This window comes from Acinonyx jubatus, chromosome D3, assembly GCF_027475565.1.
Source record: "Acinonyx jubatus isolate Ajub_Pintada_27869175 chromosome D3, VMU_Ajub_asm_v1.0, whole genome shotgun sequence".
Lineage (NCBI taxonomy): Eukaryota > Metazoa > Chordata > Mammalia > Carnivora > Felidae > Acinonyx > Acinonyx jubatus.
The window spans coordinates 34,105,092-34,130,453 of NC_069392.1; the positions used below are offsets into that span (position 1 = coordinate 34,105,092).

General features: G+C 34.3%; 1 protein-coding gene across 4 annotated transcripts in view; it reads right to left on the minus strand.

Moving 5' to 3' along the window:
• Positions 1-25,362, minus strand: part of ANKRD12 (ankyrin repeat domain 12) — a 125,493-nt gene that overhangs the window by 70,405 nt on the left and 29,726 nt on the right. For 2 of the 4 annotated variants that reach the window (XM_027068491.2, XM_015061608.3), the window contains exons 2-4: positions 19,746-19,883; positions 7,878-8,025; positions 1,285-1,353 (exon numbers count right to left, since the gene is read on the minus strand). In XM_027068491.2, the coding sequence (XP_026924292.1) occupies positions 1,285-1,353; positions 7,878-8,025; positions 19,746-19,832 (304 nt within the window). In that variant the 5' untranslated portion in view covers positions 19,833-19,883. Of the gene's footprint in view, positions 1-688; positions 770-1,284; positions 1,354-7,877; positions 8,026-19,745; positions 19,884-25,362 lie in introns of those variants that run through there. The other 2 variants (XM_027068492.2, XM_027068493.2) reach the window with 2 other exon arrangements.

Below are 25,362 nucleotides of genomic sequence, written 5' to 3' on the forward strand. Positions count from 1 at the left end.
CACTGTGAAAGGAATGGAGCAATGGAGCTGTAACTCCATTAATTCAGATGAATATAACTAAATCAATCACATTTGGAATGCACTTCAAGTCTGAGAAAAAAATGTTGCCATTGCTCTCTGGTTCTAAAGCATCTACCAGAATTTCTAAAATGTAGTTGCTTATTATCTTTTGATTTCCAGCAATACTACTCAGATCATGGATAGTTTCATCCCATATACCTCTTTCAGGTATACCCAGGCCCTGAGGAGTCCTGTTATAGAAATGCATACCCAACTCCACAGTAAGCGTGGGCCTTTTAAATTTAATGCTGATTGTAAACATGTCCTTTACCCCCAAATTTTGATAATCAGGTACTGACTTATCAGCTCAGTTAGTACCTTTCAGGATAATTTTAAGAGTAATATTTGGCTCTACACCTCTCTCACAAATTTATAAAATATAAGATATACCAGAAACAGAAGGTTTATTTCAGCTTTTATTAGCTAAATGTCATATGCTGAAAACTGGACACTTGGACACCCAGGGACTAAACAATATTTTATATTATAAAAAAATTAAAAGATAAAAATATAAGCCCATTAAAAAAAAAAAAAGGACAATCAAAACACTTAACTAGTTAGTTTCACATAAGATAGCACTTATACATTCTCCTCTATTCTTCTATCTGGAGCAATTATGAAGCCTAACCTGGTGCCATAGCCAAATAAAGCAGTTCCGACACAGTTCATGGTAACGGCATTTCTCCAGGAAAGCTGTTGTTTTAATCCACTGTTAAATTCAACATGGGCAGCAAAGTCAATAGGCTAAAGACAGTTCAACCAAAAACTAAAAAAAAAATTTTTTTAAAAAACAATGCATGATTAAATAGTAAGATGACACTATCAAAACCAGTACATGTGGTGTATATCTTGTAAAGAGTATAGAGCAAAAGAGACCAAGGACCTTGAGTATCTTCCCATAGGAATTGCTGCACTGCACAACTCCAAGGGGCGGAATTTTATACTGGTTTCTATGTGAACGGTAGCCCCATGTTGTGCTGTACAACTACTGAGTAGTGGTACATAGTAGTCCTGCTTAAAATGTTCATAAATAGCACATGTTGGATATGATGCACCAGACACCTCAAACAAAAACTGGAAAATTCAGTGTCACTCATGTAGTTCACTTATTCAACCAACGATACTTATATACTGGTTTGAAAGGAAGTTATTTATAGTACAACAATTACTTGTAAATGTGACAGAAACCACTGGCTAAACAGGTGCCCCTGATAATCTAATTACCTGAGTATGTCCTGTAAGAAGATATAAGTCTCTCCCCCCAATTTTCACTTGTATGTCCTGGATCTGAATCTACAGAATAAGAAGAGACAGAAGAAAAGAAAAAAAGCACACGAAGGGAAATGCAGAATTCAACAAACCAACATTTTTCAAAAGACCACTAGTTTAGTCAATGATCTATCACTGTTTTTCCAAAAGATTATTTTTAAGGTAAAGCCAAAAGCACATTTAAAACACAGGTTTGGCTGAAGATTTCAATTTGGCCAAGACTTCAGTTTTTTCAGTTGGACTCTTTGAGAAAGACAACCATGCAGTTTGCAGTAATAGATACTACTGATGCTATTTATTAAAAGAGATCTCCTTTGAAGCTTTATTTTTTCCAATCTCTGAATAATGATAAAAGAGGCAGTCCTCTATCACTGTCTTTCTGTTTAGAATTTGTCTTTAGAAAACTTGAATAAAGGACCTCAATAATCCTTTTTGTTCTATGAATGCCAAACTACTCAGAAAACAATGGAACACTTTGGACTGCAGTATCATTCTAGACCACAGACCTTTCTATAAATTATACGCATTTCAAACGGTATGAATTACTACACTGCCCACTATATAAGACGTCTTAGAAAGAAAGCAGCCTAAAATCAAAACAAAGTTTATCAGCTAAGATAAGAATATGGAATTCGGCCTAGCAATTCATGACAAGTAAAAATATCACCAACTGACTTTTGGCAATATGGCCAGAGCAGATATTTTTACTTATAAACAACATGCCATTTTAACTCACAATATTATTTTGATCTTCATATACTCAATTTATTGACATACACTTTTCTTTCCAGAATCATTATTATTCATGAGTTCAGTTAGGTATAAAGAAGCAAGTGTTGGGGTAAAAAAAAAAAAAAAAAAAGAAACCAATTTAGAGAACAAGTAAAACATAGTATTTGAAACTTTTAAAGATAAGCCAAAAAGTTTAGTGTTGAGGAAGGCTCACTCAACTGAAAGGAAAATAACTGATAAAATAACATTTAGACCAATTCTAAACCAAGTGGGTAAATGGATTCAATGACAAGTTTTTCATGAAGACTTATATTTCTAAACTGAACATATAAAGTTAGCAACTAGAAAAATTCCATGAAGAATATCTGACATTCCAAGACAAGCAAAAATGGGCTCCATATACTGCAAAGAAAAGAAAAAGCAGGAACCGATAAGTTGTGCCAACAAGTTGAATTAAATGAATTACTAAAAGCAGATCATATTTTTGCAACAGATTAAAGCATAGTGAATAAACTAAATTTTCAATTATATTCATTAATATAAGGAAGTGGCAGAAGTTTACTGAAATCTACCTTTGGCAATAAATTAATCCACCCTGACTCCACACACCCTTTGGCTTTTACTCAAATAAGTATGTTTATATTTGGTGCATCTGAATGTGTATTCTATAAAGATTTAATTCAGGAGCTGAATTTTTAAGAGCTTCCATATCTTGTCCCTTGACTCACCCACCTCTGTGCTATACTGAGACTAGGGTTACCTAGGAGGTTTCTGTAAAACACTGAGTGCCAAGCAGAGTACTTATCCCTCCCTGATATGTTCTCTGTAGCAAGGTAAGACAAACAATAGTTGTATTTTAAAAGCCATCTTTTTAGTTAATATTCTGTTTCGGGTTGCAAGAGAATAAGAGAAAAAAATCAAGAATGACTAAAAAGGTTTTGCACTATACGTTTGAAAATTTTTAAAGTAAAAGTTTCAAAGATGGGGGAGGGACAAAAGAAAATCTGTAATAAATAATATCCATGAAAATCATCAAAAGGTGATCATCCTTATTAGGCAAAGCACTGATTTTATTAGCTACTCTAACGTTGTTACCAGAAAAATTCTTTTTGTTTTCTTTTTTAAAAAGTTCCTCTCTCCAAATTTGCTTGAGTCATATTAAACAGGGTAAATCCTTCAACGGCATCAGGAAAATAGAACTTCTAAGGCTGGCTGGCAGAGAAGATTTAGTTTAAAACATCTGAACATGCTTCACAACTGCCACCATGGACTTTGGGAACAGGTCATACTGTGTCTCTTTGGATTTTCTCATGCTGCATTATCTACATATGCCAAAAGAAAAAAATTAGTAAATAAATGAAAACAAAGATTTTTAAAAAGTGAAGGACACTGTATCTTTCTACTTATTTAAACATACAAACTAAATATAATGAAGTACCACTGACTTACTTCTATAGGACATTAGATCTATCAAACCTAAAGAAAAACGTACCTCAATGTTATCTGAGGTTAAAGAACATTCATATACTGCTGGTGGCTTTGTAACTAGGTATAATTATTTCAGAGAAACATCAAAGAAATATTTAATCCTTAATCCTGTAACCCTACTCCTGGGAATGTGTAAGAAAGAATTCAGGGTATAATAAAAATACAATATGCAAAGATGCTCATGGTGACATTAATCATAACAAAATAACTGCATGTTTAGTTTGAAGGCCAACAAGAGACCTCTCATGTGTACCCTCAAGACAGCTGTTTATTAGTATTTTCATGTCAAGGGATTGTGGCTTTCCCTTGGATGCCATTAGACTAGGAAAACAAGTATGATTTTTTGACTGATAGTGCAGGAATAAAGTTCACTTAGGCACAAACAATAACTATTTCAGATAACAGCAGTTTTTAGTTATTAATTACTATACTAAAACCTATATACAGTGTCAGTGTTGAAAGATGCCTACCCAATATTTGTTTTCCCCTTCTTAACAAAAGGACACCAGTTTTGATTAGGGTGACAATACAGCCAACTGAAAGTAGTTAACTTTCCAGACTCCCTTGTAACTAAGGTAGACTAACCAATGAGATGCAGGCAGAAGTTTCTAGGGAGATTGTTTCATCAATAAAAAGGCAAAGACTCATTGGAAAAAAGATATTTGCCATTGGGTCCTCCCTCTCGTACTTTCTGCCAGGAGGAGGCAGAAGATATTCTGTGAGTTTACAACAAAACGCTTAAGGACAAAGCCCACGTATGAGTTAAGGGTGAGCACAGAATGATGAAAACATCCCAGTCCCTGATGGCGTTACTGAACTACTGTAACAACCCTAGACTACTGATACCTCCTGGCCTTATTACAGTAGATGAAAAAAATCTCAATCTCTTTTAAGCCAGTGTTTGTCGGTTTTGTTTCAATTAACATATCATAAACTGATTTTACACACTATGCCAATGAAAGATTACAATTCTCTGAAGCTGGTATTACATGTACTTTTTTACAGATGAGAAAATTGGGAGTTATAAAGGCCTCAAATTTTTTTTGGCCAGGACAAGTAGGGAGCTGAGTAGGGACACAACACTGACCTGTCAGACTCCAAAGCCTCTGATAATAAACACTATGCTATGATTTACCTCTACTGTAACTACAATTAACTTATCCTGCCAGGATTCTAGACAAGGAGAGACTGAAAATAAAAGCTAAAAATAAGTGACAAAGCAAGCTACAGGTATAAGGAATAATTTGTCTTCTTGTCACTCTATATATTCATCTCCTAACATTTCATGAGAAAAATTTATGGGAATTCTCTAATAGGATAGGACAATGTGGGATACTGAAATGATATAAGCAGATATACTGGAAATTTGCTGAAATAAATAGTATTATGACACATCTGTAAGGACCCACTGGCATGACTTCAAATTATGCTGTAACGTTCCCCCAAATTTTGTCTAGTTAAGCAATTACTTTTTAAAAGTGTTATCTTTTAAAAAATTAATAAATATTAAATAATTCAGAGTTATAAAGCTTAAGACACACTAGGGTATCTCAAAATGAAGACTAAGAATGATTCATCCAGTTGACAGCAGTATCTCTGATTTGGCAGATCATTGAGTCTTCCTTGAAAAGTATGAATATCTATTTAAAAAAGTAACTGGGGTGCCTGGGTGGCTTACTTGGTTAAGCGTCTGACTTTGGGTCAGGTCATGATCTCATGGTTCATGAGCTCGAGCCCCACTTTGAGCTCTGCACTGACCTGCAGAGCCTGCTTGGAATTCTCTCTCCCTTCTTCCACTCGCTCGCATGTGCATACACATGCATGCGCAGAAGTCTCAAAATAAATAAACTTAAAAAAAAAATTTAAGAAACTGTTTTACAGAAATAATTATGCTCATTATTTTAAAAATTCAAGTCCTACAAAAAACAAAGAAAGTAAAAAGTCATTCAAAATCTTGGAAACAGAATGTTAACATTTAGTAGCCACCATTCCAAGCATCTCTCTAAATATATATAAAGAGAAAGGAACTGGGGTGTATGTGTGTGTGTTAATTTACATACAAACAAAAATATCATATATACGTTACTATTTTAAAATAAAAAGCTGAAAGATTTTATTTTAATCCAACATAAAAAGAAGAGGAACTAGGGTTCCTGGCTGGCTACTCTTGACCTCAGGGTCATGAGTTCAAGCGCCACACTGGGTTCAGAACTTAAAGAAAAAAAAAAAAAAGAAGAAGAAGAAGAAGAAGAAGAGGAAAAACTCAAGGAATTGCTTCTTTTCTACAAGAGAGATCATACACTAAAATATAAATACATTATATGTAAACATACATGAAAGAATTTTAAATAAAGATTAAAAAGTTGAAGTAAATATTTTTAAAAACTATGTATTTCAGTTGTAGACAATATCAGTTATTCCTTTGCTATAAGAGATGAGCTAAGTAACATTATTAACATTCTGTCCTTATTCCCAATCTTTTATTATTATCCCCACTCTTTTATTTAACCTAAGTCAGGGTTAAAATATTTACATTTCTGTTCTGGGCCCATAATACAGTAGCTAGGTTTGGCTTAAATCTACCACTAAACAGTCTTTTATATTTAAACAATTTTATCTTTCAAAACGTGTGTTAATATATGCCCTGTGTGCACATACATACAAATATAAATATACACAATGTGGCTTTTAATGCAAACAGTACATATTATTTCATAACCTATTTTTAAAATTTGAATGCTATGAGCATCTTTTTACTTCACGTATTCTTCCACAATGTTATTTTTAAGAGTAAAAATCATATTGCTTCATTGGATTTACCAAAATTGAACAAATTCTCTACAACTTAACATTTTCCTGGGGTTATTTTTGCTCTTCTAAGTTAAGTAGAGATACACATACCTTAAGATAATTTTCACTATCATCAATAATTACGTATATAAATTCCAAATTAAAGAATAAGTCAAATGTTAACAACCTTTTAGTTTTGGATAAATGTTTTCATATTTACCTCCAACAATATATTCTTTTAATTTAGACCAACTAAAGCAAGTTCCTATTTCTGGCCAGTGACTACCTGGTACAATTTAGGCCAACGATTTTGTCAATTGTTCTACATTGTATTTCTTTGATTACTATTGATATTTTTTATTAAAAAATTTTTTTAATGTTTATTTATTTTGAGAGAGAGGCAGAGGCTCCATTAGTGCGGGGCTTGCTTGGGATTCGCGCTCTCCCTTTCTCTCTGCCCTTCCCCTGCTCATGCACTTGCTCTCTCTCTCTCTCAAAATAAATAAATATTTTTTAAAAATTTAAAAACATGAACAAAGCACAAAATTTCTTCATCACTGCAAAAAAAAAAAAAACCCATAATTTTCAAGGCTTAAAAATGTCATGTTTAAGAACAATTTCTAATTCAAGCTAAGACAGACAGCAAAATAAATACACAAAACGAGACCTACCTACTAAAAACATATGAAAAAATTTAAGTACTTTCTAAAGCTATGTTAGCACAGGGCATTTCAAGTATGTTCAGAATCCACAGTCAAGATTATTTCTAAAGTGATGATTAAGATGGCCAGAAAGATATTACATAAACTCAGAATGGGACAGTAACTCTGTGAGTGAAGCTGAAACGTTAAGAACAGTTCATTATTAATATTTCATGCAAGGGATAAAATAATCATGATAAACACCTAACAGTCAAGTTTATATTAGTTTCAAGAAATGATCAGTTCAGAGCTAACAAAATCTAGTAGTTTATTAGATTGTGGTAACAAGTTACTTCTGATCTATTATGAACAACCGGGATTGACAGATGTCAAGGACCATTTCTGACGTATAAGAGTTTTGAAGAAAAAAAGTACCATGAATGGGCATAGGCAATAAGCCTCCATCTTTTTTTTCTTTTTTTTTTTCAGGGTGGGGAGGGCATATTTCTGATTCATTTCTGAATCTAAAATGCCTAAATGTTTTCTTTGTTGGGTTCACTACTGTGTCCACAAAAACTCACATTTTTCTCAACTCTAACATATACTATGCTGTATATCAGAGTAAATTTTCATCACTGAAATGCTATACAAGAAATTAAGTTCTGAAAATGGTAAGATATTTGTAATAAACCTGAGAGTAAGGAAAGAAGCAAATTGTTTTTATTTGATTAGAAATCGTGTTTGAGTGAGAAACAATGAATTTCTGCCCCAAAATGATATATCTGAAATACCAAAATACAAATATTTCTCTATAAAAATGGGGTGCAAGAGGAATGATATGAAGCAAATCACAGTAAAAGAATGATTAAGATTTTATCAGAGAACAAATTTTTCTACCTGTGTCTGAATCTCGTTCTTCATTTCTTGATGGGCTAATGGTAAAAGGAAGTTTACGTTTCATGGACGATTTCTCTTTCATCTCCTTGCCCACATCACTTCGGTCAATTTTTGGAGTTTTACTGTATGATGCAATCTTGTCTTTACTCTATTAAAAATCAAATATGAATACAGTTATAACAATATTAGCTAAGCAAGACAGTATTTAAGAAATTTATGAAGAAGATTTTCAAATATATTCAAAAGTAGAGAGATATTACAAACCACTATCTTTAATGTATTCAAGAGCCAGTTTCAACAACTGTATCATTTTTTCTAACTTGTCTCATATTCTACTACTTTTACTTAACAATATAATTTTAAAATAACAGTAAAACAAAAAATCTTGAATAAAACTCTGTAAGCATAATATACATGTCACCATCAATGAACAAATATATAAATCAGAAAAAGTGATTCTGGATACAATAAAATATATTGTGTTTTGTTAATATCCCGTACCCACTCCAGGTGAATATCCTACCTTCATGGTCTACAGCCATTATCAAGTTCACACTTATTATAATTTTAATATCTGAATTGGTACTGTACATCTAAACTGGGCTATAAGAACTCCTTTGTGAAAAACATGCCAGACACTAAGAACTAATAAGCCACATCACCTTAAAAGAACAGTTCCCAAACTATAATAAATGAGAGATACTTGTAGAGATTCTCAGAAGCAAGTTAGAAGTAGACTCAGATTGCAGAAGATACCAGCTTTCAACCCAAGAAAAGAAAATAAAGGAAGGAAAAGGGGAAAGAAGATAGTAAACAAAATAGTGTTTTTAGAGTGGAATTTATCAACAAAATCAAAAGGTGATTTTAAATGAGCAATAGAATAAGACTTCAGTGAGTCCAATCATGAAAATGAAAAAGAGAAATAATAAAGATTGGGACTGAGACCTACATACAATTCCAAAGGGGTTATGGAAAAGTTACAAAAAAAAAAAAATACAAAAAATACTGTATTCATTTTTATATCACTAAAATTTTAAGATTATTTTCTTAGAAAACACACATTACTAAAAGTTGACTCATGAAAGAAACAAAAAACCTGAATAGACCAATGATCATAGAAGACAATAAATCCATACCCAAAGATTTTAAGTTTACAAAAAGGTACTAGAGCCCAGAAGATTTTACAAGAGATTTAAAACAAGTTCAAGGAACAGATATTTCCCATTTCATGTAAATAATACTACAGCATAAAGGTATGATTAGAATCCATCTTTAAGTCTAAAACATACCAAAAGATAGAAGTTATAAGCTAAATTCCTTATGAAATAAATGCAAAAGTAAATTATCTTAAATAAACTGTCAAATCAAAGTGTCTTAAAACTTAGAATCAAGCAGGCTCACCCAAAGAAAACAATAATAATTATTAGAAATCTCTTTAAACAACTCACCATATCAAAAAATTAAAGAAAAACCATATGATGATCTTAACAGGTGACAAAAGTAACATCTCAACAGAGTCTACAGTCATTTTTGATAAATATATTAACAAATCAGGAAGAGAATGTGATTTCCTTATATCTTAACTGATAAAGATTGCTGAAGAATAACAGCCTTATATTATTTACTTCTCAGTTGTAAAGTTAAATTCTCTTGAGCTGTTTTTCCACTTCTGCCAATGAAATCAAGCTTCACAGGCATGTATTTTGTTTATGAGGTTGTTTTAAAAACGTAGTTTTATTATTATTAAGGTATGGTGAAGCCAACAGATCAGGTGACTACTGTCACTGAAAAGGCAGTTTGTTACTCACAGTTTCCAAGGGAGGGCATGCTATACACCACATAGGGCCACAAAGGGTAGCACCACGGTGGGTCAGGAGGCATAGGGAGAGAAGGGAAATGTGGGCAAAAGCCTTTATTATGGTTTCCTCAGGAAAGAAAAGGCAAGGCCTGGCTTGCAGCAGTTTCTGGGGTATGGGCACTGTTTCTCTTATTGTCTGGTACATGGCTCTCATGTAATTTATTAGGGCAGGGACAGTGGCCCAGAATGTGAGAGTTGGATACAGTTGGTGGTTGGGTTTGGACTCTGGATTGGTTTGCATATGAAATATATGGTCACAAGAGAGTTAAGATCTCTGGGAATTGGCCAGCCATGGGAACGGCAGTCTCCCCAGTATCAGCAGGCCCCAATGTCAAAGCATCAGAAATAAAAAGGCATGATTAATACAAAGTCAACCAACAAAATTCTAGAGACTTGCCTTAGAAATATTAAGTCTTTATTATTAATAAAAGAATCTAAGAAAAACACGAAGATGTCCCTTTTCCCTTGCACCTGTGTAAGTAAAGATACCGTACTGTGCCATAAAACAAGTTAAAAAAAATAATTTGATAACACGTTGAGTGGAAAATGTTCCCTAGAACATATTGATCATACTCTCCTCTGCAACAGGGTGATCAGGGTGCACATTTGCAACTGCTACCAACTAGTTCTGTTCGTTGTAAAATAAAATTGTCCTTGGAAGTGTTACTTGAACAAAGCGTTTTTGTGAGATTCTTCAACACTTTAAAAATTATTTTCAGATCTAGGGAAAGTAACTTTCAAAATAGTTATATCCAATTGTCTTGAAATTTCTGTATTACCAAATGATATAAATACAGTATCAATCCAGGAACAAATCACTGGCACATTCTTCTCCCATATCCATGACATAGAAAAGTCTAGGACTCTGTTAGATTATTTCAAAATATTTTAAATCTTTTTCATTTATATTACTGTTATTCTTTCAATAACCTACAACAGCTACCATACACAGTAATAAAAATGTCAATGTATCATTTGGGGTCTACTATACATCAATAAATCAGTAACAGCAAAACATCAATGGCAAAACAAGAAGGACTTTCTATCACTGCTACTGCTAGACAATGTACTGGTAGCCTTTACCAAATCAGTTAAGATAGAAAAAAGAAAAGGTAAAAATTTACTCAGAAAAAAATATGTACATAGAAAATTCTTGAAGGATATAACCCAAAATGTTGATAGCTATCTGTGGGTAACAGCACTACTAATGTGTGGGGAGACAGTTCCCCATGGGTCTCTTGCATATCTGCACCTCTTATATGCAGAAGCACTAACTCCCTTTTTTGGGACTATCTTTTCAAGAATATCTATATGGAGAACAGCATTGGAAGATATGATCTCCTCCTGGAGCAAAGAGCAGATCCGTTTACTATTCCATATAATAAACAGTTTCTCCCTTTGGGGCAAAGTTCTGATAGACTTACTGTCCATTACAAAATATTTGGGGTTCTTCTCCCATACTGCAATCCCCTTTTATGTGTAGCTGTCACCTGGCTCTCTTTGTATCCCCTTGTGAGAAATAGGGCTCAGGTTACAGGCACAAATGCTGATAGATCAGTACTACTATTGCCTATGAGAAATAAACTTTCCTTTCTATTCCACTCAAGAGTTTCACATCTGCTGCCAGCATCCATGAAACAGATTAGCTTGCAAGTAGGGTAGGGTACAATCTCAGATTGTTGATGGTTTTTTATAAGGCAATTTGTTTTCATTAGTCTTCTATGTATTTTCTAATTTTTCTATAACCAACATGTGTTACATTACTTGAATGGTAAAATAAAAATTTCTCTATATCACTAGGCTATGGAATAATGAAAGTCTGAATTATATTGATGGAAAGGATAAGACAGCTACTTAGAAAGTTAAATGATTCACACCTACTCCCACACACTTCATGAATTTAACCTAGATTTTAGATTTTCATAAAAGATTTTATCAAAGATTTTGATCTATAAATCATAAATACTAATTTATAGCTGAAACAGAAAAATTTCTAAAAGCTAAAATCAATGGGAAAAAATCCCACATATTAGTGAAAGGATAAACTATATGAAGAATTATGAGTAGACATTTTTGATGAACCCCTATTATGATATTTAATGAGATAATGAAAGCATTTTATATTAAAAGTATATTGCTAGAGAATGTTATTTAAAATTATGCTCTATTTAATATATTTAAGAAATTAAATTTTGTTTCAGGTTATTTTATTTAGGATCTCATAATGGCAACAGTTTGTGTCCTATTAAACTGTAAACAAGGTCTCTATCAGAACAGCTGTATACTCATTTCTAAATTATATGGAAGAAAAAACTCAGAAGAAGCTTGAGGCTGGCTTTAGGGCCACTCACTCACTAAAGAAAAGACAAACAAAAGAATATGCTTTGCAGATATACAGTTGACTAATATGATTGTGCTTCCTCTCCTACCCTCCCTTCTAACTTCATTTTGTTGTAAGCAGCAGCAGTTAACATGGTCTATAAGCAGGAAATTATAGCCCTTCCTCTTCTTAAGGTACAAATAAGAGGTCAAATATCTATTTAAAACTGAGTAAAATTACTTTAAAAAATTTTTTAATGTTTATTTATTTTTGAGAGAGAGAGAGAGAGTGAGAGGGGGAGGGGTAGAGAGAGAGGGAGACACAGAATCTGAAGCAGGCTCCAGGCTCTGAGCTGTCAGCACAGAACCCCATGAGGGGCTCCAACCCACACAAGAGCATGACCTGAGCGGAAGTCGGATGCTTAACTGACTGAGGCACTTAGGCACCCCAGAAAATTACTTTTAACAACAGCTTTCAATGTCAAGTTGCTCAGAAATCCTGTAAAACATGGCAATAAGCACCATGTGCATTGCCTCAGAAGAGTTTCTGACCCTTACCCAAACAAAATAACTATGTGATCTTGAAAAAGTACTGAATGATTGAACAGAGACTGAGAACAGTTAAATATATCACTCTGGGTAAGCCAAAAGTTCATAAAGGAAATATATAATATTCTGTATTTATTCTTCCTATGATATAAATCTAATGATTTTTTAAAAATGTTTATCTAGCTTTGAGAGAGTGCGCGAGGGGCAGAAAGAGAGGGAGAGAGAGAGAGAATCCCAAGCAAGCTTGGAGCTAGCAGCACAGAGCCCAATGTGGGGCTCGAACCCATGAATGTGAGATCATGACCTGAGCTGAAATCAAGAGTCAGACCCTTAACCGAATGAACCACCCAGACTCCCCTGTATAAATCTAATGATTAATAAGTATTCTTAACTTACCAAAACAATGTTTTTAATAGAAATGTTAGTGAAAAATGTCTGCTTTTTTGCTGTTGTTTCTACATTTTTATGAGGCCAATGCTCTGCCACTACTGTATATTTACTGGCAGCTTTCAAAAGATACATACAAAGTATCCAGGAAGAAAGAAGTTTTAACAAGCTGACATCAAGCAGCCCAAATATAATTTCACAAATGCAACCTTCACTATATTCAAACATTTAGAAATGAAAGTTCTAATTCTCTCCTCAAATCTAGCACTGTATTCCGTCCCTACAATTCTACTGTAATTACTTTTACCACACAAAGACATTTTAAGGTATCCCAGCTGACAAAATCCAGTGGCCTCATTCTTCCTGTTCATCTCTGTGGCACTTGGCATATAGACCCCCTTAGTTACTCTTCTCTGTTTAATCTCTCCTGGTTCTCTCTGTCCTTGTTTCCCATCTCTCGATGATTCTGAAAGTATTTGAATTTCCCTAGGCATATTCTCCTTCCTTCTTGCTCTACTCTCTTTGGGTTCTATCTCCATAATGATAAGGTTAACCTTTTCAACGAATCCTCATTTCCAATGAGCTGTTTTGAGTTCTGGACTTTGATCTATCTAACTGCCTACCAATACTTCTTGTTGGATGTTCTGATGGGCAACTCAACAAGTACAAACCAAACATTCTTCTGAAAACAACAATTCTTCTATTTCCTAAATTCCTTCTCAAGGAATAGTTCAATCAAACTCAGGGTGGATCCAGATTACTTTTTCTACATACACAAGTTTAATTCATTCAACATCTTTTATGTCTGCCAAACTCTTTCCATCCCCATAGCCACTGCCCACACTGCCTTTTGCTTGGATTTTTTAAAAAACACTCTAACTGGTCTCTACTATGACCCTTTGGCCCAATGGCTACAGGATAAATTCCAAGTTCCTTAGCAACACATCAGGCCATAATGAACTGGCCGCTGTCTAATGCTTACTTCCCACCCTCCATCCTCCACAGGCCACATCCTAACTTTATATGTATCTATTACTGTAACAGATTTAGGTCTTTTTTACATCTTGGACTGTCCTCTGTTCCTACTTTCCTGCTGGCCAAATACTTAGTCATCCTTGAGAATCCAGACTAAGTAACTTTTCTACTGTGACACCATTACTGACCCCTCTAGAAGTGTTTGTTTCTCTCCTTTTTGTCCCATCATTATACACTCAATACTCTCATTAATGTGCTTCTTACAGTGGTAAAGAAATTCTTAAATTATGGTATCTGAGACCATCTCAGAAGATCTGCAAGGCCAGAAATATGCTCACAGTAACACTAAGGTGCCACCTGCACCTTTCTCATACTCTCAAGAATATATACTGCAGCTCTCTAGACACTACATGACAAGTGATATCCAAATACACTGCATGTAGATGCAGATGAGAATTTGGTGGTCTCCTGTTAAGTCACACACTAAAGATACGTGCAAAACCAATGACACTCTTCTAATAGTTTTTGTCTTGGAACATATAGTTATTTTCCATAAAAATATACTATGTGGGTAAACATACACATATGTATTTTTTAAACCAGTTAAAAAAAATCTAAAGTTTTTCTCAGTTTCAATTTCTGATATTGTAAATATCAACAGATATACCCACATATAAAAAAGCTCTTTGGGATCTTTAGTTACACTGAAGGGGTCCTGAGAGCAAAACATTCAGACAAACAGGAAGAGTGTTCGAGTTTAGAATCTTCATGAAGACTTAAATCATGGCTTAACCACTCATTGTTTTATTCCAAGTGTCATAAAAGAATATATAACTCAACAGGAATCCAATGTAAGATTTGTTAAATAAAAGGAATAGTAAAAATACTTTGCTTATGATTTGTCACATTTGGCAAATTAAAATATCATTTGGGGAAAGTCGTCTATGGAGGAATAAAGGTATTAGCAACTTACCTCCCCAAGAAACAACTATAAATCTAGACAAAATTGTCAAAAACAACCACCTTAAGGCTCCCAAAACTGAAAAAAAGCAAACAACAAATTGAGAAGCATTTTTTTTTCCCCTCAAGAAAAACTGCTGAACTATGGACAAGAACAGTGAGTGTCTTTGGCATTTTTGCCTGGGGAATGCTCTCACATTCCCTGGCTGATGCTTAGTTTGCATGAAGTGCTACCAGGGTGGGGCTGGCAAGAAAAGCAGCATCTCTGCTGCCAGAGTGTGTCAACTCGAATTGGCAAAGAAGGTGTAAAAAGCCTATCCAGATGCACTGTTTCTAAAAATAGCAAAGAGGGTAGGAAATGATTGGAGGGGGCAAAAAACATACATCTTATTAGCCTAAGGTTGTGATCCTGCTGCAGAAGAACATGAAGCCGGTGAATAAGCAAGAAATTTAACAGGGAGATTACAGAAATGAGAGAGCCACAGGGTGTACCAGATAAGACTGACACACATCCCTGGCTGAGAGGAGAAGATCAATGGGAAAGATCGGAGAAGGGCTAAGCTCTCCATGCATCTCTCACTGACAGGGAGATTATGTGTACATGCAGAGGAAATCTGAGAGGGTCCATATCCTCTACATATCATTAGTTGACTGCACACAAGCACAGCAAGACCCAGGTGAGCCCAACAAAAAGTAAATGCCAGGACAGATTTCAAAAATGCCCTAACATTGAATGCACTCCCCAACACAGGCAAGTGTGCCTGTAGAAGTGGAAATCTGACTGGCTCATGATGTTTGAGTACAACTCCTGACCAATCAATGGCTGCTGACTAATTTATACAGACACAGGGGTACCTCTGTGGAAGCAAGACTAAAATATAAAAAGAAAAAAAATGGATACCAGTGGTTGTGACAAATACTGCAAACTCCTAACATTTTACTCAAAAACAAACAAACAAAACCCAAAAAACAAAACAAACCAAACAAACAAAAAAGCAACTTAGCAACAATCACAAGGTTCAGGTGGGAAATAATGAGCACCCAAAACTGTAGAACTGCTACAGTATATGACCTAAATTGTCCAGTTTTCAATAAAAATTAAGACATACAAAAAAGCAAGGAAAAAAGTATTCAAGAGAAATTTCTCTGAGTAAGCCCATATACTAGATTTGAAAGTTATTATAAAGAAAGAAATAAAACAATGTTTAAAAATTTTAAGTATGACAATAATGACTTATCAAATAATACCAGTAAGGAAAAATCACAGAAAGAGCCAAATGGAAATAATGGATTTGAAAAGCAAAGTAACAGGGCGCCTAGGTGGCTCAGTCAGTTAAGTGTCCCCGACTTCAGCTCAGGTTATGATCTCTCGGTTTGGAGTTCACACCCTGCTTCGGGCTCTGTGCTGACAGCACGGAGCCTGGAGCCTGCTTCCGATTCTCTGTCTTGTTCTCTCTCTCTCTCCCCCTCCCCCACTCACATGCTCACAAAAAAAAATGAAAGGCAAAATAACTACAAATATATTAGATATGTTCAACAGCAGACGTGAGATGGCAAAAATACACACACACACACACATATATATAGAAAATCAGTAAATTAAATATTACAAGTTTCATGAAAACCTTAAATCTACAGATCCAAGAAACTCAACAAACTCCAAAAAGGATAAACACAAGGGAGAATCCTAAGCACATGACAAAGAGAGAGAAGCAGTGAAAAAAATTCATTGTGACAAAGGTACAAAACAATTAATAGCTGACTTCTTATCAGAAACAGTTAAAGCAAGAAAGTAGTAGAGTGACATTCAATCTACTACAAGAAAAAAAAGTCAAGAAATCTATATCCAACAACACTGCCCTTTGAAAATAAAGCAAGCAGTCAACAAAAACCACATATTATATAATTCCATTTGTGTGAAACATCCAGAATAGGCAATTCTATACAGACAGAAAGGACTGGTGGCTGCCTAGGGCTGTGGGAGTTGGGGACAGAATGAGAAATGATTACTGATGGGTACATAATGTTTCTCTTTTGAATGAAAATGTTCTAAAATCAATAGTGGAGATGACTGCACAACTCTGTAAATATACTAAAAACTACTGAATTATATACACTTTAAATACGGTATGTGAATTACATTTCAACAATATTGTTTTTAAAATATGGAGAATCAAGATATTCCTAGATCAATGAAGACTTAAAGAATCATGGCTGAAGATCTTACAGTAAATGCTAAAATTCTTAGTTAAGAACATGACAACCAAACAATAACTTGAGTCTATAAAAAGAAGAAATTAAGACTGACAAAACTGGCAAATTTATAGGTAAAAAAGAATTGTATGAATATGTATTTCTCCTCTTATTTTTTTCAAAGATAAAATTGTATAAAATTATAATAGTCTGTTATTGGATTGGTAACAAATGTTGATGAATCCATGTATAGATACATAGATACACGAAAAAAGTGGAGGAAATGGAGCTATACAGGAACTAAGTTGCTATATTTTACTGAATTAAGTCACTATTAATTTATAATACTTAGATGCACAGTATAAACGACAGATCAACATCTTAAGATTACAATTTAAGAAACACAGTTTAAAAAATAATAAATTTAAATAGTATATTAAAAAATATTTAAAATTAGGGGTGCCTGGGTGGCTCAGTTGGTTGTGTCCAACTTCCGCTGAGATTATGATCTCATGGTTCGTGGGTTTGAGCCCCACATCGGGCTCTGTGCTGATAGCTTGGAGCCTAAAGCCTGCTTCAGATTCTGTGTCTCCCTCTCTTGCTCTCTGCCCCTCCCCCACTTGAGTTCTGTCTTCTTCTCTCTCAAAAGTAAATATTAAAAAAAACTTAAAAAGGGAGCACAGAAGGAAGAAAAACAAAAAAAAAAAAATGAAACATAAGAACACAGAAGAAAATGGAAGATATAAGTCTAACCCTATAAATAATTATGTTAAATGTAAATGGAGTAATCACTTTAATCAAAAGGCAAAGATTGCCAGGGCAATCAGGTACGAAAAAAAAATCAAAGTACCCATACTGGAAAAGAAGTAAAATTATCTTCATATGGAGTTGACATGATTCCATATGTAGAAAATCTTAAGGAATCCATAAACTTTTAGAACCAATAAATGAGTTCAGTAAGATCATGGAATAGAAAATCCCTACATACAAATCATTTATATTTATATATACTAGCAATGAAAAATCCAAAATGAAATTAACTACAATAGCATCCCAAAGAATAAAACACTAATAATTTAGCAAGAAGAGCTCAAGATTTGTACACTAAAAACTACAAAGTATTGCTGATGGAAACTGAAGGTTTAAATAAACAGAGAGATATTCTCTAGTGATAAACTGGAAGACATACTGTTAGGATGTCAATACTATCCAAATGGATCTACTCAATAAAATCCCTATAAAAATCCCAGCAGGCTTTTTCGTAGAAAATTTCATAAAATTTAGATGGAAATGCAAAGTACCTTAAACAGTCAAAATGGTTTTAGAAAAGAACAAAGTCTGGAAACTTAAAATTCCTGATTTTGAAAGCAGATTTGGGGTTGCCTGGGGTTGGTGTGGGAATAGGGACTGAATGCAATGGGCATGAGGCTCTTTTAGCAATGATGTAAATGGTGTAAACTGGATTGTGATGATGGCTGCACAACTCTATAAATTTACTAAAAATCACTGGATCATACACTAAATGAGTGAAATTTAGGGTATATAAATTACACCTCAATAAAGCTATTAAAAACAGTGTTTGTATACAATGTTCATCACAGCTCTATTCTTGTTTGCCAAAAACTGGAACCATTTCAGATGTTCTTCAACAACAAAAAAAAAGACTAAGGGGGAAGAAAAGACATAAAAAGGAAAAACAAAACAAAACACAACACCAAAAAGAAAAATTAAAAAATAATGTGTAATGGGGCGCCTGGGTAGCTCAGTCGGTTTAAGCATCCGACTCTTGATTTCAGCTCAGGTCATGATCTCACGGTTTGTCAGATCAAGCCCCATATCAGGCTCTGCAATACAGTGCAGAGCCGGCTTGGGATTCTCTCTCTGCTCCACTCCTACTGATGCATGTGCACACGTGCTCTCTCTTAAAATTAATAAATAAGCTTAAAAAAAGAGATACTGTGTAAAATTAACTACAGAAGAGACTAAGAACAGTGAGACCAGTTAGGAGACAATTGCAGAAGTCTAAATGAAGGTTCTGAGAGCCTAAATTAAATAGGAGTGAAGAAGGATAGATGTTAAAAGACAATCACAGGTCATTGCCAATCACTAACAATAAACAACAAAAACTGTTAACATTTACTGAGCATATATTATGTAGCAAGCATTGCATTAGGCACCATACTGATGCCATTTCATTGTCACAGCAATTCTATAAAGCAGTCTTGTCTTCCAATACAGAGAAATACACTGAGGCTAGAAAAGTCATATAAATTTATCCAAGGCTAAAGACAAGGAAAATGGAACTGCTACTGTGTATGTGTTTTGATACTGGGGGTCAGGAAGTGGAGAAAGAAATGCCAAATGACTGTGATGTCTTGGATTTTTTTTTCACCCCCTCTCAATGATTATTTCGTAAGTAAATATGCCATATTAGTAAATGTGTTATCTCAGGGAATGAAAAACAATCTTATCCCAGGAATCCAATTTAATTTTAAAGGAATTAGATAAATGGTTTGGATTTAACTGGCATCCAACTGTTTTTATTTTATGGGTAATTACTAAAATTACCAATGGGGAGTTTTTCCCAGTTCCAAAAGAGTCAACCCATCTTTAAGATAATCATATACCTTTCTTCCATATGGTTTTTCTACCATATTGCTGTCACTGTCAGAATTTTCACTCTGAACTGGTTTTGTGAACCCAGATTTGGGCATCTTATAGCTGTTCAGCTAGCTTCTTCTTTTGTCAGTCTTCTCATCCTGGATCTGTAAAGAATGGACATAGGAGGGTTATTTGTATACATCTGCAGTAAAAACCTACTTAAAGGTATACACCACAGTTAATGTAACTTGTTATTCTCTGTCTTTGTAAGTCCTAGTCTAAAGTAAGGTTTCATTTAAGAATTTGAGCTTCTAAAGTTCTCTTGTTTAAGTCCATTCAATTTGTCACTGAAAAGAAGAAAAGAGAACTACTTTTATATTTTTTTCCACCTTCTCTAGACTAATACCTAATCTCCAGTTCTCCAGGTAACCACAAGCAGCAGAAGTGAAAGCAGTGGCAAAGGGTTTGTCATTTCAGCCTGTCTCTAAAGGTAGAAAGTTCTAACAGATTCTCTGGTAGTTCAGTATTGGTCTGGAATTTACTTCTGAAGACCCAACCAAGAATTGGATAGGTCTGGTTGGCAATTTTACCATTTTAGATTATATTTATGAAACCGTTCCAAGTTAAAATTCTTGGGAGTGTTTATTTTCCTTCACAGAACTCTCAGACATCTCTAGAGTCACTTTATCAATCTATTCATTGACTGAATTCCTACCATACTGTAATTATGTCATATATCACTTTCTTTCTAACTTGTTCAGTTTTCTGTCTCCTGCTCTGCAATAGGTCAAGGACCCTGATAGAAGCCTAAGCTTACATTTTAGACCCCCCAAAAAAATTCCAAGCAGGGAGTTTTAAATATAAAAAGGGAAGTCAAGGCACCTGAGTGGCTCGGTTGGTTAAGCGTTCGACTCCGGCTCAGGTCATGATCTCACGGTTTCATGAGTTCGAGCCCCGCATCAGGCTCTGTGCTGACAGCTCAGAGCCTAGAGCCTGCTTCGGATTCTGTGTCTCCCTCTCTCTCTGCCCCTCCCCTGCTCATACTCTGACTCTGTCTCTGTCTCTCAAAAATAAAGGTTAGAAAAAATTAAAAAAAAAAAAAAGGGAAGTCATGAGACTAGACCAGTACTGCCATCTGATGACCTACGAGCTACATGTGGCTGCTGAAAGTTAAATTAACTAAAATTAAAGTAACTACTGTACAATACAGATACATTCCTATTATCACAAAGAGCTCTACTGTATACTACTGAGCTAAACTGAGGTTGCTGGCCAACAGAAGCAAGACTTGGACCACAACAATAAACAGAACAGACCAGCGCAATTTTTAGTTTTCATGCTATAAATTTCCTATAGATGAATATTATAGGTCTAAGTAAAGCTACATTCTAGCATCTAAGTGAATTATTAAACAGAGGATTAGTAAGATCTTCTGTGTTCTTCGAATTGTTCTATTGGTGATTTAAAATATTTGATTTCGGGGCGCCTGGGTGGCTCAGTCGGTTAGGCGTCCGACTTCAGCTCAGGTCATGATCTCGCGGTCTGTGAGTTCGAGCCCCGCGTCGGGCTCTGTGCTGACAGCTCGGAGCCTGGAGCCTGCTTCGGATTCTGTGTCTCCCTCTCTCTCTGACCCTCCCCCGTTCATGCTCTGTCTCTCTGTCTCAAAAATAAATAAACATTAAAAAAAAAAAATTTTTTTTAAATAAAAAATAAATAAAATAAAATATTTGATTTCAATAGAAACAAAACCCAAAGTCACCTAAATGAACTGAGTTAGCTTGTAAATTATCAAAATTAGATTAAATTAATCCAAACATAGCCAAATCAGACTACATTCCAACAGAAAAAAACTGCCAGAGTTCAAATAGTTCAAATCTTTTATAGAGGAGGAAATAAACTTGAATAAGGAAACTTTTTTGATACTACACACCAGGCAGAGTTTACCTTGGGGTCATGCAACTGTTTCAACTGATACCATATAAACAGAATCACTTAAACATAGCACTGTCCTCAAAACTAGCCCTGTGTAAAGCTTACAGTTAAAATTAGGAGTCATATATAATCAGAAGAATTCTGACTCAAAAGCAAAATGGATCTACATAGTATCACCAGGCATTAGTCTAGGTGAGATTTATAAAGATAAAGCACTTTGTAGATCAAGCAAAGCACATTATTGGTGAATGAAGGAGTGTCATGAATATTTTTTTAAGAATATTTCAGATAGAGGGGCACCTGAGTGGCTCAGCTGGTTAATAAGCATCTGACTCTTTATTTTGGCTTAAGTCATGATCTCACAGTTCATGGGATCAGGCCCTGTGTCGGGCTCTGCGCTGACAGCATGGAGTCTGCTTGGGATTGTCTCTTTCACTCTCTGCCCATCTCCTGCTTTCTTTCTTGCTCTTCAAAATAAAAAAATATTTTAAAAAACCATACACAGCAATATAATATATTAATAGACTATATGTTAGGAAAAGCTTACGTTATCTTTCAATCACCTTATTTGGAAAACTTCAGAATAAAAACCAAAATTAGATTCTAAAAATATTACTTCAATCAACTAATATTAAGCATTTAATACATGGTTCTGTGACCTCAATATATAATGTAAAGCCAGATCAACCAATACAATTATACACAGGATAATCAAAATCACACTAGGTAAATTAAAATGGAATATTTCAAAATATAAAAATAACCCAATAGAAGCAGGAGAAGAAAAACTGAAGAATGAAAAACAGAAGGAACAAACAAAACAATGATAGACCTAATCCAAACATACCAATAATGATATGAAATGCAGATGGACTAAACACACTAATTTAAAAAAACTGTCAGATTGTATACCTGAAACTACCGTAACACTGCATGCGTTAACTATGCTGGAAATAAAGATACAAACAAACAAATAGGAAAACTGAAAAAGAAAAAAACAGACCATCAAACAGGGGGAAAATGACCATACTATGAGCTATTAACAAGAAATTCATTCATATGTAATTCTATAGGTAGGTTAAAAAGTAAAAGAATGGAAAAAGATATGCCATGCAAACACTAGTCAAAGGAACATTGGGAGTAACTACATTAATATCAGACAAAACAGTTCTCAAAGAACTTTACTTATTACACACTGATAAAAGGATCAGCTCACTAAATGTATATGCAATTACAACAGAGCTTCAAACTACAGGTAGCAAAAATTGATAAAACTGACAGGAGAAATAGACAAATTCATAATTATAGTTGTAGGCTTCAACTACTCTCAGTAAGACAGAAAATCAACAAGCATATATAAAAGAACTAAAAAACGCCATCAATTCAAATCAACTGGATCTAACTGACATTTGTATAAAAATGTATCCAACAAAAGAATATACATTCTTTTCAAGGGCACACAGAATTTTACTGAGATAGGCCATGTCATGAGACAAAAACAAACATTAATAAATTTAAAGTAATTAAAATCATATAAATTTTGTTTTCACATTATGAAGAAATTAAACCAGAATCAAATATAGAAAGATAACAGGAATATATCCAAATTTAAAAATAAAGAAGAATCAGTAAGACTGAAAACTGGTTCTTTAAAAATAAATAAATACATAAAAAAATTTTAAAAATTTGCCATCTCTGGTAAGACAAATTAGATATAAGAGAGAAGACCTACCAAAATCAGCAATAAAAGGAGAGCATCCCTACAGATCCTACAAACACATGAAGGGGTAATAAGGGAATATTATCAACAACTTTACACAAATAAATTCAACAAAGTAAGTGAAACAAATTTCTTGAAAGGCACAAACTACCACAGCTCACTGAAGGAAGCAATCTCAGTGGCTCAATATTTATTAAAGAAATTGATTTCATATTTAAAAACAAAGAAGACTCTAAGCCCAGGTGGCTTCAGCGGTGAATTTCACAGAACATGTAAAGAAGAAATAATGCTAATTCTACATACCCTCTCCTGAAAGATGAAAGAAGCAGGAACATATTTTATAAGGCAGGCCATCAATATCCTGGTACAAAAGTCAGAGTAAGTCTTTTATAAGAAAACTACAGATCCATATAATATCTCATGATCATATGCCAAAAAAAATCCTCAATAAAAATACTAGCAAATTAAACCCAACTATATATAAAAAGGACAATCCATCATGACCAACTGGGATTTATCCTAGTAATTCAAAGTCAGCTTAATGTGTGAAAATCAATCTGTGCAATTCACTGTATTAACAGACTAAAAGCCAACTGATAGTCTCAACAGATACAGAAAAAGCATTTGATAAAACTTCATACTCATCAATGGCAAACAACTCCCAGTAATAGAACAGAACTCGAATGCTTTGTCTCCTTAAGATCAACAGGGAGGAAAGAATGTGCACTCTCATCACACCTCATTATCTTTCCCCCACTGGCTTTACTGAGATATAACTGACAAAAACTATTTATATTTAAGGTGTACAATGTGGTAATTTGATATATATACTGTGAACTGATTACCACAACCAAGCTAATTAAAACATCTATCATGACACCTAATTTTATCTGTGTGTGTGTTGTAAGAACACTTAAGATCTATATTCTTGGCAAATTTCAAGCATACATTATTATGAACTAGTCACCATGCTATATACATCTCCCCATTTCCCCCAGTCCTCAGCTCCTAGCAACCACCATTCTACTCTCTGTTTCCATGAGTTCATTTTTAGATTACACATATAAGTGAGATCATACAATATTTATCCGTGTCTGGCTTATGTCACTTACCATAATGTCCTTTAAGTTTATCCATGTTGACACAAATGGATTTCCTTTTTTTAATGATTGAATAATATTCCATTGTAAATATGAAGATTGCATCTTCTTTATCCATTTATCCATCAACAGACACTAAGGTTGATTCTATACTTGCCTATCATGACTAATGCTGCAACACACACATCGAACTACAGATACCACTTTGAGACACTGATTTCATTTCCTTTAGATATATACCTAAAAGTGGGATTCCTGGATCAGACAGCAGTTCTATTTTTAATTTTCTGAGGAACCTCCATGCTGTTTTCCATAGTGGCTGTACCAATTTACATTCCCAAGAGTGTACAAGGGACCTTTTCCACCATACTGTCACCAATACTTGCTATCTCTTGCTTTTTTGTTAACAGCCATCCTAACAGGTGTGAGGTGAGATCTCATCATGGCTTTGATGTGCAGTTCCCTAATGATTAGTGATGTTGAGCACCTTTACATATACTTGGCCATTCGTAGGTCTTCTTTGGAAAAACGTTCAGGTCCTTTGGCCATTTTTAAATTGAGTTTGTTTGCTACTGAGTTGTAGGAGTTCCTTATATATTTTGGATATTATTCCCTTACCAGATGTATGGCTTGCATGTATTTTCTCCCATTCTACAGGCTGCCTTTTCATTGCTACCTTTGCTGTGCAAAAGGCTTTTAGTTTGATGTAGTCCTACTTGATGATTAAAAAAAAAAAACAAAAAAACTCCTGGAGTGCTTATCAAAATACAGATTTAGTAGGTTTGAAATGGAGCCAGGAATTTGTACTTTTAACAAGTATCCCAGTGGTTCTTCATCGTTAGGAAAGTTAAAAAACCAACTTAAATTAGTATTTGAACTGATATTATAAAA